The sequence below is a fragment of the Neofelis nebulosa genome, chromosome 16 (genome assembly GCF_028018385.1).
Source record: "Neofelis nebulosa isolate mNeoNeb1 chromosome 16, mNeoNeb1.pri, whole genome shotgun sequence".
Classification (NCBI taxonomy): domain Eukaryota; kingdom Metazoa; phylum Chordata; class Mammalia; order Carnivora; family Felidae; genus Neofelis; species Neofelis nebulosa.
The window spans coordinates 59933317-59949730 of NC_080797.1; the positions used below are offsets into that span (position 1 = coordinate 59933317).

At 45.3% G+C, this 16414-nt stretch overlaps 1 protein-coding gene across 10 annotated transcripts in view; it reads right to left on the minus strand.

Moving 5' to 3' along the window:
• NF1 (neurofibromin 1) overlaps positions 1-732 on the minus strand; it is a 252664-nt gene extending 251932 nt beyond the window's left edge. For 5 of the 10 annotated variants that reach the window (XM_058703847.1, XM_058703852.1, XM_058703856.1 and 2 more), the window contains exon 1: positions 291-732. In XM_058703847.1, coding sequence (XP_058559830.1) covers positions 291-350 — 60 coding nt within the window. In that variant the 5' untranslated portion in view covers positions 351-732. The remainder of the gene's footprint in view (positions 1-290) is intronic. The other 5 variants (XM_058703848.1, XM_058703850.1, XM_058703851.1 and 2 more) reach the window with 2 other exon arrangements.
• Positions 733-16414: the final 15682 nt, after the last annotated feature.

Sequence of the window (16414 nt, forward strand, 5' to 3'; positions counted from 1 at the left end):
CACTCATCCTCATTAGCAAGCGGAAGAGCTGGGATAAAGAGGATGGAGGGTCCGAGGGGTGGTCAGGGAAGAGGCCCCACCCCCCGACTTAGGAGGGAAGGGGAGCCCGAGCCACCAGCCGTCCCCTCCTTCCCCGCACCTCCCCCCTAGGCCACCCCCTCTAGTTCCCCCCTTCCTCTCCTCCAGAGCCCGAGGCAGCCGCGGGGGAGGCGGCTGCTCCTTCCTCCCCTCACCCACTCCGCCCCCACCCCCACTTCGCTCCCACCTCCCGCCCGCCGAGGGCCCGTTACCTGCTCGTCGAAGCGGCTGACCACGGCCTGGACCCATTCCACCGGCCTGTGCGCGGCCATGTCCTCCCCGCGGCCGGGGGGCGGCGGAGGGACGGGCCGGCCGGCGCCCAGGGCCGGGAAGAGGGCGGGGAGCGGGGGCCGAGGTGAAGGCAGAGGCGAGGAGAGGGTCCGAGGAGTGCGGGCTCCGAACGTTCCCACGGGGGTGGGGATGGGGGGCCTGCGCCGAGCCGGGAGGGGGACAGGGGAAGGGGGCGTTGGCGAGGAGGCAGGGGGAAGGGGGGCGGGGGAGGGGGACCCGGGGAGGGGAGGGGGCCTCTTGGTCGCTCTCCCCACTAGCGCCGTCTCCCCTCAGCCATCACAGTCCGAGACGCCGCCATGACACCCCACCGGAAGTGGGATCCTTTCCACGGCCCGGGGAGAGGGAGAGCGAGCGAGCTTGAGATTGAGAGCGCGGCTGGGAAAGGGGAGGGGGAAGCGAGAGGGAAGGCGGCCTGCCGCGCATGCGCCCGTGCCGGCCGGTTTCATTAATGAAAAAGCGAGTCCTCCTGGAGGTGACGTCACCTAACTCCTCCGGGCCCGGAGGCGCGCGTCCCTCTTTGCCGCCGGGCTCACCTAGACTCTGGCTCTGGGTTCGGCCGACGACGGTCCGTGCCGACCCGGGAGCATCCGCTCGCATCCCCGCCGCCACAAGAGGCTCCCCCTCCCGCGCCGGCCCCAGGGTTTGGATTGCTCCCCGGGTTGGAAGTTAGGGGGCCGCGGAGCTAGCGTTTCTCCCAGGGCGCAGATCTCTGCGGCTGATCTGGGGGGCTGTGCGAGGGTCCCTCTCTGCCTTAAGCTCTCATAAAAAAATAAAGTACACAATCGCCGGTTTCCAGGTCCTTCGTAGCTAGCTAGTATAAACTGCTGCGAAACGGGGGAAATAAGGCCAAGACAGATACAATTTTTTTTTTTTTTTTTTTTTTTTTTTTTTTTTAACTGTCTGTGTTAAATCCCAGTTCCTAGACGCGATGGCGGTCAAAGTGCTCAGACTCCGGAATGCAGTCCGGACTTCCTCTGCTGAACAGATAGGCACCCAAGTTAATAAAACTTTTGCACGGTTGATAATAGATTCAAGTTGCACCATCCTCAAAAATCCTCTGAGGGCTTCCATACGTTGATTCAACATTCATCATCTCATTTAAATCTTTCAATGAACCTTTCATTACCCTCATCTAACAGATTTGCCTGAAGTCTCAGAGTTGGTAGGTGGCAGAGTCAGCATGCAAACCCAGGTGGTTTGAACTCCAAAGACAGTAGAGACAGACTGTGGCTCTCCAGAAACAATGGGGTTCCCTATACCCTTAATACCACAGTTAAAATGATTTCGTGAGAGGATTACATCCAAAACAATGATCTACCTATATCGGACATGAATTTTGGAATGAGCTATTTTTGAGATTATCTTCCTCAATACACTTTTCTTAGGATAATCTTAAAATGAGTTTCCACATTCTGAGCACACACTAATCAGCCACTTAGGCCGCATGATATGATAACTAATCAGGTGACAAGGCAGAGCAAAACTAGTATTTTACATTTACTACAAAAAAAAAAAAATTCTCTAAGCCAGTATCCCATGCACAGAGATATCCAGGAGAGAAGTTTCCAACCTTTGCTGGCTGGTGATTGTCTAAAATACATATTAAATTAATACTTCATTCCACTAGAATGAGAGGAAAGGGTCTAGGTGGCTCTGTTGTCCATTCTCTAAGGATGCCATATGAATACCAACTAATGTCTTTTAGATGATGTCAGAAATGATGGTGACAATGTTAAAGAAAAGGATGTTAAATGAATGTCCATCTGTGCCCTTCCCAGCTAAAACCCCCCAAAAAGCTCTCACTCGTACCTCCAGAGAGTATCCCAATGCCTGTACTTCACTGCTAAACTTCCAGACCTGCAATCTTCCTCTCCTTTTCTCATGCTTCCTCTGAAAGTTCCCAATTACTTTCTTGTTGCCATGGCTCTTTGCCTATTCCCTTCACCTTCCCTGGCCTGGATGCAAATGTCTAAACCCTCGGCTCCCTTGGCTCCAGGAGCATTCCATTCCTGAGGTCCCTTTGTGCTTCTCTTTCCTCTGCTTCCCCAGATTCCCCGTTCCTCCCTAACTCTAGGCAAAGAACACTCAAACTTCAGTCCTTGGCCCTCTGCTCTTGCTTTTCTCAGGCTCCAGCCAGCATTAATTCACTAATTCATCCTAATCTGCACTTCCTGTCCTGTTGCCCCCACTGACTGCCAAGCTTCTCATAACACTTGGAGTGTTAACACTAGGCTTCACTCTGACTTCGTCTCCAATTAAATTCATTCCATTCTGCTGAATCAATATTAAGCGCCCAAACACCTATTGTATAGACCATGCACCATGTCAGGTAGCGCATACCACAGCAGGGATTCTACACAAAAATGCCAAAACAGGTAACGCATACATACTGTGGTGAACTAAGGGGCACATCCCCCCCGGTTAAAGGGGCAGCTCTCACTCAATTACTGCCGCCATGCAAGAATACTGACCCAGTGTTGCTCGATCTTCCCGTTAATCAATAGAAGCTGGAAATCTGAGTTTACATATACACTCTTCCAATTTTTACATAGTGGCAGCCTTTTCACGTTTTTTAAAACCTTGTGCAGCCAAACAAACTACATCTGCGGTCTGAATTTTGAGCACCGGCTTGACTAGCTCTGAGCTAGGAAGGATATGGCTTCGGAGTAGAAGCGAATTAGACCGTGCCCTAACATCCCAGTTCCGCATGGTCCAACACAAGAGTGTTCGAGAGGTCTCTCTGTCCCAAAAATAAATAAAAAACGTTGAAAAAAAAAAATTTAAAAAAAAAAAAAAAAAAAAAAGAAGGGGCGCCTGGGTGGCGCAGTCGGTTAAGCGGCCGACTTCAGCCAGGTCACGATCTCGCGGTCCGTGAGTTCGAGCCCCGCGTCGGGCTCTGTGCTGACAGCTCGGAGCCTGGAGCCTGTTCCGGATTCTGTGTCTCCCTCTCTCTCTGCCCCTCCCCCGTTCATGCTTTGTCTCTCTCTGTCCCAAAAATAAATAAAAAACGTTGAAAAAAAAAATTTAAAAAAAAAAAAAAAAAGAGTGTTCGAGAGGACTACTAGCACTTGGTACAGGTTTAAATGCACCACTCTTGTCAACTATACTCAAATAAAAAATAATAAAATTAATCCAAATAAAATAAATCCAGCACTCTCAGTTGTTCTCTCCGTTTTGGTCACACGGCAGTCTCTGCCAATTTTGTCTTCAGGGGTCTCCTTCCAGGAGCATTCCCTACATTCTACCCATCTCCCACCCCTCCACACACTCCCCCCCCCCCACCCCTGTTCTAGGATCCCAAGGAGTGCTGGGCACCTCACAGCTGAGCCACCAATTTCCCCAGCTGCAGGGAGCATTAGTGGCCAGCTCTCAACTGAATCCCTTTCCAGAAGTTGCCCTTAGCAAGAGAGCTACCTCACTCTGGTCACACCAGCTCCAGGAGAAACTGCACAAGTGGCTGGAAGATACAGGCCTTGGGGTGGGACCACCCCGAAGCACTCAAGAGCCCTCATAAGTGATCAGCTCCCAGGGGGTCAGGTGAGGCCTTTGCTTGCGACTGCCTTTAGTTCAAGTTCTCTTTCTGCTCAGTCCTACTCTTTTAGTTCTTCGCAATGTTGATCCCAAGTGTATTACCCAATAAATTTCCTGCTTGCAAATCTCCATTTCTGAGTTGGTTTTCCAGAGGATCCAAACTAAACCAATTAGTCCCATGAGTGTGGTCTGAGCCAGGGGAGCTGAATCATCCACTGGCCAGCTGGCAGCAAGGCCCCAGGTGAAGGCCTTGATAGGCCCTGGCATGCCGTAGCTCTGCAACTGTTAAAACTGTCAGCAGTGGGGATGGGATGGGATAGGATAGGATGGATGGGATATAATACCAGGGCAAGAACGCACGGGTAGATGTAATCTATCAGGCACTTTTCTTTTTTAACATGGGGAAAATAGAAATTTAAGAACAGTAAGATTGAACAACAATGAAAAGTTGCGAGTGGTTAATCCCCAATTAAAGGCTAAGGCTAGAGTGCCTCCTTAGCAACACATAAATGAGGACTGGGGGTTGGGGGGTGCAGAAAATGTTGAAGATCAGGCCCACAATTTAAGTCTAAGAACGGTAGAACTCTGGGGTGCCCGGGGGGCTCAGTCGGCTAAATGTCCAACTCTTGATTTCAGCTCAGGTCATGATCTCACAGTTTGTGAGTTCAAGCCTTGCGTGGGACTTCACGCTGACAGTGCAGAGCCTGCTTGGGATTCTCTCTCTCCCTCTCTGCCCCTCCCCTGCTCACTCTCTCTGTCTCTCTCTCAAAATAAATAAACTTAAAAAAAAAAAAAAGAATAGTAGAACTCCAAACAGGTTGAATTCTCAGCCCTGGAAAGTCTTCTAGGTCAAAGTCAGTAGCACGGTTAGAAAGAAGTGGGATCCTGACACTTTGGGGCATGTGGGTTGATGCACTTAAGAACCTTCAAACCCCACATCACCCTGCACACTCTGGGTTTGTAGGTCTCCTCGAGACCAGGGCTAATGGCAGACCATATTGTCACAGAGCTAGGCTCCCTGATAGCAGTAGGCTTGATGGGATCTCGAAGAAATAGAGACCAGGCGGCACGCTTAACCAACAGAAGCAAGATTAAGCGGCATCGTTGAGTGGCACAATTAGAGGGGCAGCCTAGGGGACATGACCCACAGAAAGCTACGGAGGTAGTTAACAGAGCACCATGTACCAAGAGGAAACCAGCCTAGGCATTCCTCAAGGTTCAATGCGTACACCTTTTAAAAACCCAAGGACGGATGACGAGGTGGCTGAGGGAACCTGCCCCAATAAAAAGCCACAGTCCCTCGCCAGTTTTCAGACCCAGAACCTGATGACTTAAGAAGACTGTGTTCCCAGCAAGAATATAGACAAATGAGTCCTCTGGTCCTCCCTGAATGTATAATTAGAAAAGCCACACTCGGTGGTTGGCAGAAGCCTCACATTTGTTCCTTGGCCTATGGGGTAAGAACTGTCATAGTGGAGAAGGCCAAGTGGAAGCTTCTGAATCTCCACCCCACCCCCTGCCTCCCTGTGATCTAGCAAGATTGTAAATTTTTCAAAATTTGTATCCCCTAGGAGAATGCAGAGACAAGAATGTATGTCCAGAGGGGCCCCATGGCAAGGGTAGAGACTATGCATGAGCCCAACACCATGGGCCCCTACTTACTAAGGCCTGTCTAGTCACTGGTGCCACCAAGTGCCCAACCTACCAGCAACAGAGGCCAAAACTAAATCCCTAATATGGCACCATCCCTCAGGACACCACCCAGCCTGTTGATGGCAAAAATGACATCTTCTCGCCTCAAAGGAACAGTAATTCATCCAGACTGGAATAGAAACATTCTGGGTATGGGTTTGCATTTTCTGCTCACAGAATTTTGTTGTTTTAACCAGCACCACTGGCTAAGGGCCTACAGAGGGTTTGATCCACTGACACAAGATGCTATATAACATAGCATTGGACCAATAAACCTCCTTAAAGTGAAAGAGGTATGCAGTGGGTACATGACCGTGAAATCTATTGGTCCTATAACACACCACGCTAGCCAGAAACTGCTCGCCCAATGGGATGATATAATAGCCATTTAAGGCACAACGGAGGCCCAGCTTAGAGAGGATGGACCAACATCCTTCAGGACAAAAAACACACCCTAGTCAATGACGAATATGGGGCACTGTGTCCCCAACAGGTAGAATTCATGGATCTGGGAGCTGAGAGATGGAAGGAGTGGCCCCGGTCGACAATATCCCCAGTGATCCCCTAGGGGAATTTTGTGTTTCCCATCCCCACAATTCTGGGCTCTGCAGGTCTTGAAGTCCTCGTTCCCAAAGGAGGAACGCTTCCACCAGGAACACCGCAATCGTCCCACTACACTTGAAGCTATGGCCACCTCCCAGTCACTTTGGGTTGCTCATACTAAGACGCTAGCAGGCAAGGAAAGGGGGTCATCATCTCATGAGGGATAATTGACCCTGATCGTCAGGAACAGGTAGAACTATTACATAATGGGTAGCAGAGAAGAATATATTTGGGGATCCATAGGGGCATCTCTTGGTTCTCCCTTGTGCAAGTAGGATAGTAAATGGACAAGTGGCACCTGGGTGGCTCAGTCAGTTGAGTGCCTAATTCTTTTTTTTTTTATTATTGAATTTTTTTAAATGTTTATTTATTTATTTTTGAGACAGAGAGAAAGCAAGTGGGGGGAGGGGAAGAAGGAGCTAGGGAGAGAGAGAATCCCAAGCAGGCTCTGTGCTGTCAGCACACGGCCAGATGCAGGGTTTGCATCCAGCTCTTGGTATCAGCTCAGGTTGTGATCTCGAGGTCATGAGATCGAGCACCGGGTTGGGCTCCACACTGACCTTGGAACCTGCTTGGGATTCTCCCTCTCTCCCTCTCTCTCTCTCTCTCTCTCTCTCTCTGCCCCCCCCAATAAATAAACAATACATAAATAGATAAGTGCAGCAGCCACATCTGAAAAGGGCATGGTGATGAGGGGGTCAGGCCCTCTCAGGGATGTGTGGGTTTGGGTCACCCTATCACAAAAGCCATTGAGAGTAGCAGAAATGCCAGCTTAGGGTGAGGGGAATCGAGAAAGCATAGAGAAGGGAGATGATCAATTGAGGGCTATAATTCATTCTACTAACCTTAATCGTGTGCATTTCCTCGGGGAAAGAGACAACCGGAATCTTGTAAGAACTTTCCCCACTATTGTGGATCTGAACAGTCCAAGTGGACACCAGTGGATACCATGGTGTCCTCTTCAGGCCTCGACCTCTCATATCCCACCCTCACCCCTGCTGCTGGGCGCGTTAATAGCTGACGGCTGTCTGAGACCCTCTGCAGAAACTGCCATCAGTTTGGAGAGAACCACCTCACCTAAGGCCACACCTGTTCCCCAAGAGAGCCCACTTCCAGTCCTAGGGGATGCCCCCTTCTGCAGGGGTCTAAAGACCTGGCCTTTATGCCTCAAGATGGGACTACTCTGAAGGGCCTTCTCAGCTCCAAAGGTCCTCGTGGGATTGACTCAAGTCTTTTGTTGCAACTATGTCTTAGTTTGACTTTTCCTTCTGGCCGAGCCTGAGTTCTTGCTCCCTGCCCAGGTGTTAATCCTTGAAAGTGCTTCCCAATGAACTTGGGCACAACCTTCCAGCTCAGAGTCAGTTTCCACCTAGGACATCTGGGTTCAAATGACAGCTCCACCCCTTCCTAGCTAGTGACCTTGGCAAGTTAATTCCCCACTGTAAGCTTCATTATCCATCTCTATTAAGTGGGACGATAATAGAAGTACCTGCTTCGTGGGCTGTCCCGAGAGTTAAACAAAATAATACTTACGAGGGGCCTGGATAGGCTCCTGGCATCCAGTAGGTATTTCCCAGGTGGGGAGAGGAAGAGCCAAAAAGATGGAATAGAAAAGATTCAGTCTGGGGCACCTGGGTGGCTCAGTCAGTAGAGCATTGGATTCTTGATTTCAGCTCAGGTCGTGACCTCATGGTCATGAGATCAAGCCTCAAGTCGGGCTCAGAGCTGAGCATGGAGCCTGCTTGGGATTCTCTGTCTCTCTCTGTCTCTCTGTCTCTCCCCCACTGGCCTTCGCTGTCTCTTAAAACACATAAATAAACATAAAAAAAAAGAAAGAAAGAAAAGATTCAGTCTGACTCCTGAAAGAAAAAAAAAAAAAGAACAGCAATGGAAAGAGAGGGGAGTTTGCACGTATTAGAGAAAATTCGAGAAGCACTTTGGTGGCGAGAGATACAGCACAGATTGACATCATTCTTTCCTTTCTCCCCCAATTTTGTTCTAAGGGAACAATGTGACCACTTAAAAATAAACAAAAATCCTTACCTTCACAGACTCTTTCTACTGAAGATGACCAGTTGACCCAATTCTGCCAATGAGATATAGGCGGAAATACTGGATGGAGTTTCAAAAAAAACCTCTTGTTTTCCTGATTTAAGGGGGGTGGGGGGTTACTCAGCGGGCATTCTTGAAGCTTTTGTCATTTGCTTCTTTTTTTTTTTTTTGTAAGTTTATTTATTTATTTTGAGAGAGTGTGTATGCATGGGAGCTGGGGAGAGGCAGAGAGAGAGACAGAGAGAATCCCAAGCAGGCTCCATGCTGTCAGCTCAGAGCCTAATAGGGGGCTCAATCTCATGAACCATGAGATCCTGACCTGATTGGAAATCAAGAATGGGACGCTCAACCAACTGAGCCATCCGGGTGCCCCTGTCTTCACTCTTTTTATCTGGGCCTGAAATAATTTGTCTCAGCCCACTTTGAGCCAGACAGAAAAAGACAAATACTCCATGGTATCACTTATACGTGAAGTAAATAATAAAAATAAAAACAATTTGAACTCATAGGAACAGAGAATAGATAGATGGTGGTTGCCAGGGCTGAGGAATGGGGAATGTGGAGAGATGTCGGTCAAAGGGTATAAACTCTCTTTTAGGATGAATCCGTTCTGGGGCTCTAATGTACAGTGTGGTGCCCCTACTTAATAATCTTGTATTATATACTTGACATTTGCCAAAAGAGTAGATCTTAAGCATTCTCACCAGAAAAGAAAAAAAATAAATAACTGTGAGGTGATAGATGTGTTAATCAACCTGATTGTAGTAATCATTTCACTATATATATATACATATATATATATAATCATCACACGTTGCACATTTTTTTTTAATTTTTTTTAACGTTTTATTTTATTTTTGGGACAGAGAGAGACAGAACATGAACGGGGGAGGGGCAGAGAGAGAGGGAGACACAGAATCGGAGGCAGGCTCCAGGCTCTGAGCCATCAGCCCAGAGCCCGACGCGGGGCTCGAACTCACGGACTGCGAGATCGTGACCTGAGCCGAAGTCTGACGCTTAACCAACTGAGCCACCCAGGCGCCCCACACGTTGTACATTTAAAATATGTTATAGATTTGTCAATTATACCTGAATAAAATGAGGGTGGAGGAAGCCTACTGTATCATCTCATGGCTGACCTTGCCTTGGCCTCACCTCACACCCCTGACCTTTAAAGCATTCATGATAGGGGGCACCTAGGTGGCTCAGTCAGTTAAGCGCCTAATTTCAACTCCGGCCATGATCTCATGGTTTGTGAGTTTGAGCCCTGTGTCGGGCTCTGTGCTGACAGCTGGGAGCCGGGAGCCTGCTTCGGATTCTGTGTCTCCTTCTCTCTCTGACCCTCCCCCACTCATGCTCTGTCTTTCTCACTCTCAAAAATAAATAAACATTTTTAAAAAATTAAAAAAAAAAAAGCACTCACAACGGAGTACCTGGCTGGCTCAGTTGGAAGAGCATACAACTCTTGATCTTGGGGTCACAAGTTCAAGTCCCATGTTGGGTATAGAGATTACTAAAATAAATCGATACACTTAAAAAAATTTTTTTTTTGAAAAAGCACTCATGGGCATCTCGTCTTCATCTCAGGTGTGCTAAGTTTCTAGCTCCTAGCCATACCACGCCACAGGGGAACTGTAATAAATTTGTTTGCATGATTAATCAAAGGAAAGCAGCTGGAAACAATTAATTACTGGCTAATTGTTATCAACGGCCTTGGTAACAAACACCGAGAATGAGGACTCATTCTTTTAGTCATTAAAAGGTGAGTTATAAGCAGCTGAGGAAGAAATGTTTTCCCCTCTGTCTTCAGTGATACACGTTATCCACCAGACTTGAGATTCAGAGAATTCTGCTTCTGTTATTTCTTTCTTCATTCATTCATGAATGTCTCTTGCAGCTAAGTGTTACACAGGGCTTGTAATAGAAGATCCAACCCTTGCCGGGGCGCCTGGGTGGCTCAGTCGGTTAAGCGTCCGACTTTGGCTCAGGTCACGATCTCGCGGTCCGTGAGTTCGAGCCCCGCGTCAGGCTCTGGGCTGACAGCTCAGAGCCTGGAGCCTGCTTCAGATTCTGTGTCTCCCTCTCGTTCTGACCCTCCCCCATTCATGCTCTGTCTCTCTCTGTCTCAAAAATAAATAAAAAAACATTTAAAAAAATTAAAAAAAAAAAAGAAGATCCAACCCTTGCGCTGAAGAAGTGTAGTTACGAAAGCTAAAACTAAGTCTCTATCACAGGTGACAGAATACGAAAAGCTTCTTTTCAAAAAATACTCACAAATGTCAGGCAGTATGCTATGCACGTATATTCAATATCATTTTTAAAGTTCATTCAAACAGATGAGGTGGATATTATAGCCCCATATTACAGGTAAGGAAACAGAGGCTCAAAAAGATTTAGTAATATGTTCAGGTCATCTAGCTAGTACATGATGAGGCTCGTGGTCAAATTCAACTCTGCCTCTGGGTCCACCCTCTCTCAACCATCATCCAGCATTGTCCAAAGATTCTTTGGAACACTCATGTCTCCAAACGTTTCACGGCCAGACGAGTTTGAGAAATGCTCTATACGATAGCTCCTTATCGGCAATTCACAACGTAATTTTTCATTATAATGTAATAGTTTAGACCAGTGGTACCCAAACCTTTTTGGAAGAACATTCAGTAAAAAGTTTGAAGCACCCATACCCAGTACAGATTTATTTATTTACTTAAAAATTCGAGGCACAGGGGCACCTGGGTGGCTCAGTCGGTTAGGCGTCCAACTTCGGCTCAGGTCGTGATCTCGTGGTTTGTGAGTTCGAGCCCCACGTCGGGCTCTGTGCTGACAGCTCAGAGCCTGGAGCCTGCTTCAGATTCTGTGTCTCTCCATTTCTCGGCCCTTCCCCTGCTCATGCTCTGTGTCTGTCTGTCTCTCAATAGTAAATAAACATTAAAAAAAATAAAAAAACATTCTAGGCACATTCCAAGCCATTCCTAATTTTATTTAAAATATATTACTTTTTGTTCTTGCTAAAATGTCTAATGCTAGCAATATTACCAATGGATTTAATAAATCATAAAATGTAGAATATTAATATTTTATAGTAATTTTTAAATGTTTATTTATTTTTGAAAGAGAGACAGAGACAGAGACAGAGCATGAGTGGGAGAGGGGCAGAAAGACAGAGAGGGAGACACAGAATCTGAAACAGCCTCCAGGCTCCGAGAGTCAGCACAGACCCTGATGTGGGGCTCGAACTAGGGAACAGTGAGATCATGACCTAGGCCGAAGTCGGATGCTTAAACAACTGAGCCACCTAGGTGCCCCTTACAGTAGTATTTTTACCAAATTCATTGTGATTGGACTTGTTTTTTTATTTCCCAGCATCTTGTTTTATCAATCTTTCTAAAATTCTGGTTCTCAAGTTGAGTTTCCTGGGGCACCTGGGTGGCTCAGTTGGTTACGTGCCCAACTCTTGATTTCAGCTCAGGTCATGATCTCCCAGTTTGTGAGTTCGAGGACCACGTGGGGCTCCACACTAACGGTGCAGAACCTGTTTGGGATTCTCTCTCTCTCCCTCTCTCTCTGCCCCTCCCCCACTTTCACTTGCTCTCTCTCTCAAGAATAAATAAATTTTTTAAAACTTTAAAAAAGATTTTTAAATAAATACAATCTTTAAAAAAGGATTCCATCTGGCACAAAAACAGACACATAGACCAATGGAATAGAATAGAAACCCCAGAACTAGACCCACACACGTATGGCCAACTCATCTTTGACAAAGCAGGAAAGAACATCCAATGGAAAAAAGACAGTCTCTTTAACAAATGGTGCTGGGAGAACTGGACAGCAACATGCAGAAGGTTGAAACTAGACCACTTTCTCACACCATTCACAAAAATAAACTCAAAATGGATAAAGGACCTGAATGTGAGACAGGAAACCATCAAAACCCTAGAAGAGAAAGCAGGAAAAGACCTCTCTGACCTCAGCCGTAGCAATCTCTTACTCGACACATCCCCAAAGGCAAGGGAATTAAAAGCAAAAGTGAATTACTGGGACCTTATGAAGATAAAAAGCTTCTGCACAGCAAAGGAAACAACCAACAAAACTAAAAGACAACCAACGGAATGGGAAAAGATATTTGCAAATGACATATCGGACAAAGGGCTAGTATCCAAAATCTATAAAGAGCTCACCAAACTCCACACCCGAAAAACAAATAACCCAGTGAAGAAATGGGCAGGAAACATGAATAGACACTTCTCTAAAGAAGACATCCGGATGGCCAACAGGCACATGAAAAGATGCTCAACGTCGCTCCTCATCAGGGAAATACAAATCAAAACCACACTCAGATATCACCTCACGCCAGTCAGAGTGGCCAAAATGAACAAATCAGGAGACTATAGATGCTGGAGAGGATGTGGAGAAACGGGAACCCTCTTGCACTGTTGGTGGGAATGCAAACTGGTGCAGCCGCTCTGGAAAGCAGTGTGGAGGTTCCTCAGAAAATTAAAAATAGACCTACCCTATGACCCAGCAATAGCACTGCTAGGAATTTATCCAAGGGATACAGGGGTACTGATGCATAGGGGCACTTGTACCCCAATGTTTATAGCAGCACTCTCAACAATAGCCAAATTATGGAAAGAACCTAAATGTCCATCAGCTGATGAATGGATAAAGAACTTGTGGTTTATATACACAATGGAATACTACGTGGCAATGAGAAAGAATGAAATATGGCCTTTTGTAGCAACGTGGATGGAACTGGAGAGTGTGATGCTAAGTGAAATAAGCCATACAGAGAAAGACAGATACCATATGGTATCACTCTTATGTGGATCCTGAGAAACGTAACAGAAACCCATGGGGGAGGGGAAGGAAAAAAAAAAAAAAAAAGAGGTTAGAGTGGGAGAGAGCCAAAGCATAAGAGACTGTTAAAAACTGAGAACAAACTGAGGGTTGATGGGGGGTGGGAGGGAGGGGAGGGTGGGTGATGGGTATTGAGGAGGGCACCTTTTGGGATGAGCACTGGGTGTTGTATGGAAACCAATTTGACAATAAATTTCATATATTGAAAAAAAAAATAAAATAAAAAATAAATAAAAATAAAAATAAAAAAGGATTCCATCAAAAAAGCGAAAAGACAACTTACAAAAATGGAAGAAAACATCTGCAAATCATATATCTGATAAGGGATTTGTATCTAGAATATAAAAATACTCTTACACCTTGACAACAACAAAACAAACAACCCAATTAAAAAATGGGCAAAGATGCCTGGCTGGCTCGGTTGGAAAAGCATGCGACTCTTGATCTCGGGGTCCTGAGTTCGAGCCCCATGTTGGGTGTAGAGATTACTTACTTATAAATAAATTTTTTAAAAAAAGTTTTTAACGGGCAAAGAATCCGAATAGCCATTTCTCAAAGAAGATACACAAATGCCTGATAGGCACTAGAAGAACCGCTCACCATCTTTTAAGCCATCATAGAAATGAAAATCAAAACCACAATGAAGTATCACTTTATACCTATCAGGATGACTATGATAATACAAAAGATAGTTTTGCACAACACAATAAAAATGTTGGCAAGGATGTGGAGGAGAAGTTGAAAGCCCTATACACTGCTGGTGGGAGTGCAAGATAGTGCAGCCACTGTGGAAAATATCTTGGCAGGTTTTCAGAAGATTAAACATAGAGCTATCACAGGAGCGCGCAATTCCACACCGAGGTATACACCCGAGAGAAACTGAAAAAACATGCACGCACAAGATTTATACACGAGTGCTTGTGGCAGCATTATTCGTACTAGGCAAAAAGAAACAACTCAAAGATCCATAAGCTGATGAATGGATAAATAAACCGTGGTGTAGCCACACAAGAGAATATTATTCGGTCATAAAGAAAGGAATGAGGCACCATCATAGGGCTACAACGTGGCTGAACCTTGAAAACATTATGCTAAGCAAACGAAGTCGGTCACAAAATGCCACATATTGTGATTCCGCTCATATTAAATGCCCATAAAGGCAAATCCATAGAGATATGAAGTAAATTAGGAGCTGCTTAAGGCTGAGGGGGTTCGAAAGAAATAAGGAATGACTGCTAATGGCTGTGGGGTCTCATTTTTAGGTGATGAAATGTTCTAAAATGTATTGTAATGGATGCACAACTCTGCGAACACACTGAAAACCATTGAATTGCATACTTTACGTGGGTGAATTGTATCATACATGAATTATATCTCTCTATATAGAACCCCCTAAAGGGTCTGCTAAAAACTACCAGAACTGACAAATGATTTCAGTAAAGTCACAGGGTACAAAATTAATATATATAAATCTGTTGCATTTCTATACACTAATACTGAAGTAGCAGAAAGAGGGGGGAAAATCTCATTTACAATTGCACCAAAAAGAATAAAATACCTAGGGATAAACTTAACCAAAGTAGTAAAAGACCCGTACTCTGAAAACTAGAAAACATTAATGAAAGAAATTGAAGATGACACAAATAAATGGAAAGAGGGACACCTGGGTGGCTCAGTTGGTTGAATATCTGACTTCAGCTCAGGTCGTGATTTCACGGTTCGTGGGTTTGAGCCCCACGTCGGGCTTTGTACTGACAGCACGGAGTCTGCTTTGGATTCTCTGTCACCCTCTCTCTGCTCCTGGCCCACTCATTTTTCTCTCTCTCTCTCAAAAAGAAATAAACATTAAAAAAATTTTTTTAAATAGAAAGATATTCCACACTCATGGATTGGAAGAACCAATATTGTTAAAATGACCATACAACCGGGGGAGGGTGGGTGATGGGTATTGAGGAGGGCACCTTTTGGGATGAGCACTGGGTGTTGTATGGAAACCAATTTGACAATAAATTTCATATATTAAAAAAAAAAAAAGAAATAAATAAACTGTTGTAAAAAGCAAAAAAAAAAAAAAAAATGACCATACAACCCAAAGTAATCTACAGATTTAACGCAATTCCTGTCAAAATACCAACAAAATTTTTCACAGAACTAGAACAAATAATCCTAAAATTTGTATGCAATCATAAAAGACCCCAAATAGCCCAAGGAATCTTGAAAAAGTACAAAGCTGGAGATATCACGATCCCAAATGTCAAGATACACTACAAAAGTTGTAGTAACCAAAACAGTATGGTACTGGCATGAAAATAGACACATAGATCAAAAGAACAAAATAAAGATTCTAGAAATAAACCCATGCTTATACTGTCAATTCATGTATGAGAAAGGAGTCAAGAAAATACAATGGAGAAAAAAACAGTTTATTCAACAAATTGTGTTGGGAAAACTGGACAGCTCCATGCAAAAGAATGAAACTGGATCACTTTCTTATACCATACACAAAAATGAACTTAAAATGGATCAAAGATCTGAAGACATAAAACTCCTAGAAGAAAACATAGGCTATAATCTCTTTGACATTGACTGTAGAAACATTTTTCTAGATATGTCTCCTTAGGTAAGGGAAACCAGAGCAAACTTAGACTATTGGCTTCTGCACAGTGAAGGAAAGCATCCACAAAACAAAAAGGCAGCCTACTGAATGGGAGAAGATACTTGCAAATGATATATCCTATAAGGGATGAGTATCCATAATATGTAAAGAACTTACACAACTCAACACCAAAAAGGCAATCAAATTAAAAAGTGGGCAGAGGACCTGAATCAACATCTTCCCAAAGAAGACAACAGACGCATGAAAAGACGCTCAACATCACTCATCATCAGGGAAATGCAAATTGAAGCCATGAGACATCACTTAACACCTGTCAGCACAGCAAAAATAAAGACAAAAAAATAAACATTGGTGACGATGTGGGGGAAAGGGAACCCTCGTGCACTGTTGATGGGAATGCAAACTGGGGCAGCCACTGTGGAAAACAGTATGGGTGGTCCTCAAAAAATTAAAAATAGAAATATCGTATGATCCAGTAATTCCACTACTGGGTATTTACCCAACGAATAGAAAATCACTAATTCGGGGCGCCTGGGTGGCGCAGTCGGTTAAGCGTCCGACTTCAGCCAGGTCACGATCTCGCGGTCCGTGAGTTCGAGCCCCGCGTCGGGCTCTGGGCTGATGGCTCGGAGCCTGGAGCCTGTTTCCGATTCTGTGTCTCCCTCTCTCTCTGCCCCTCCCCCGTTCATGCTC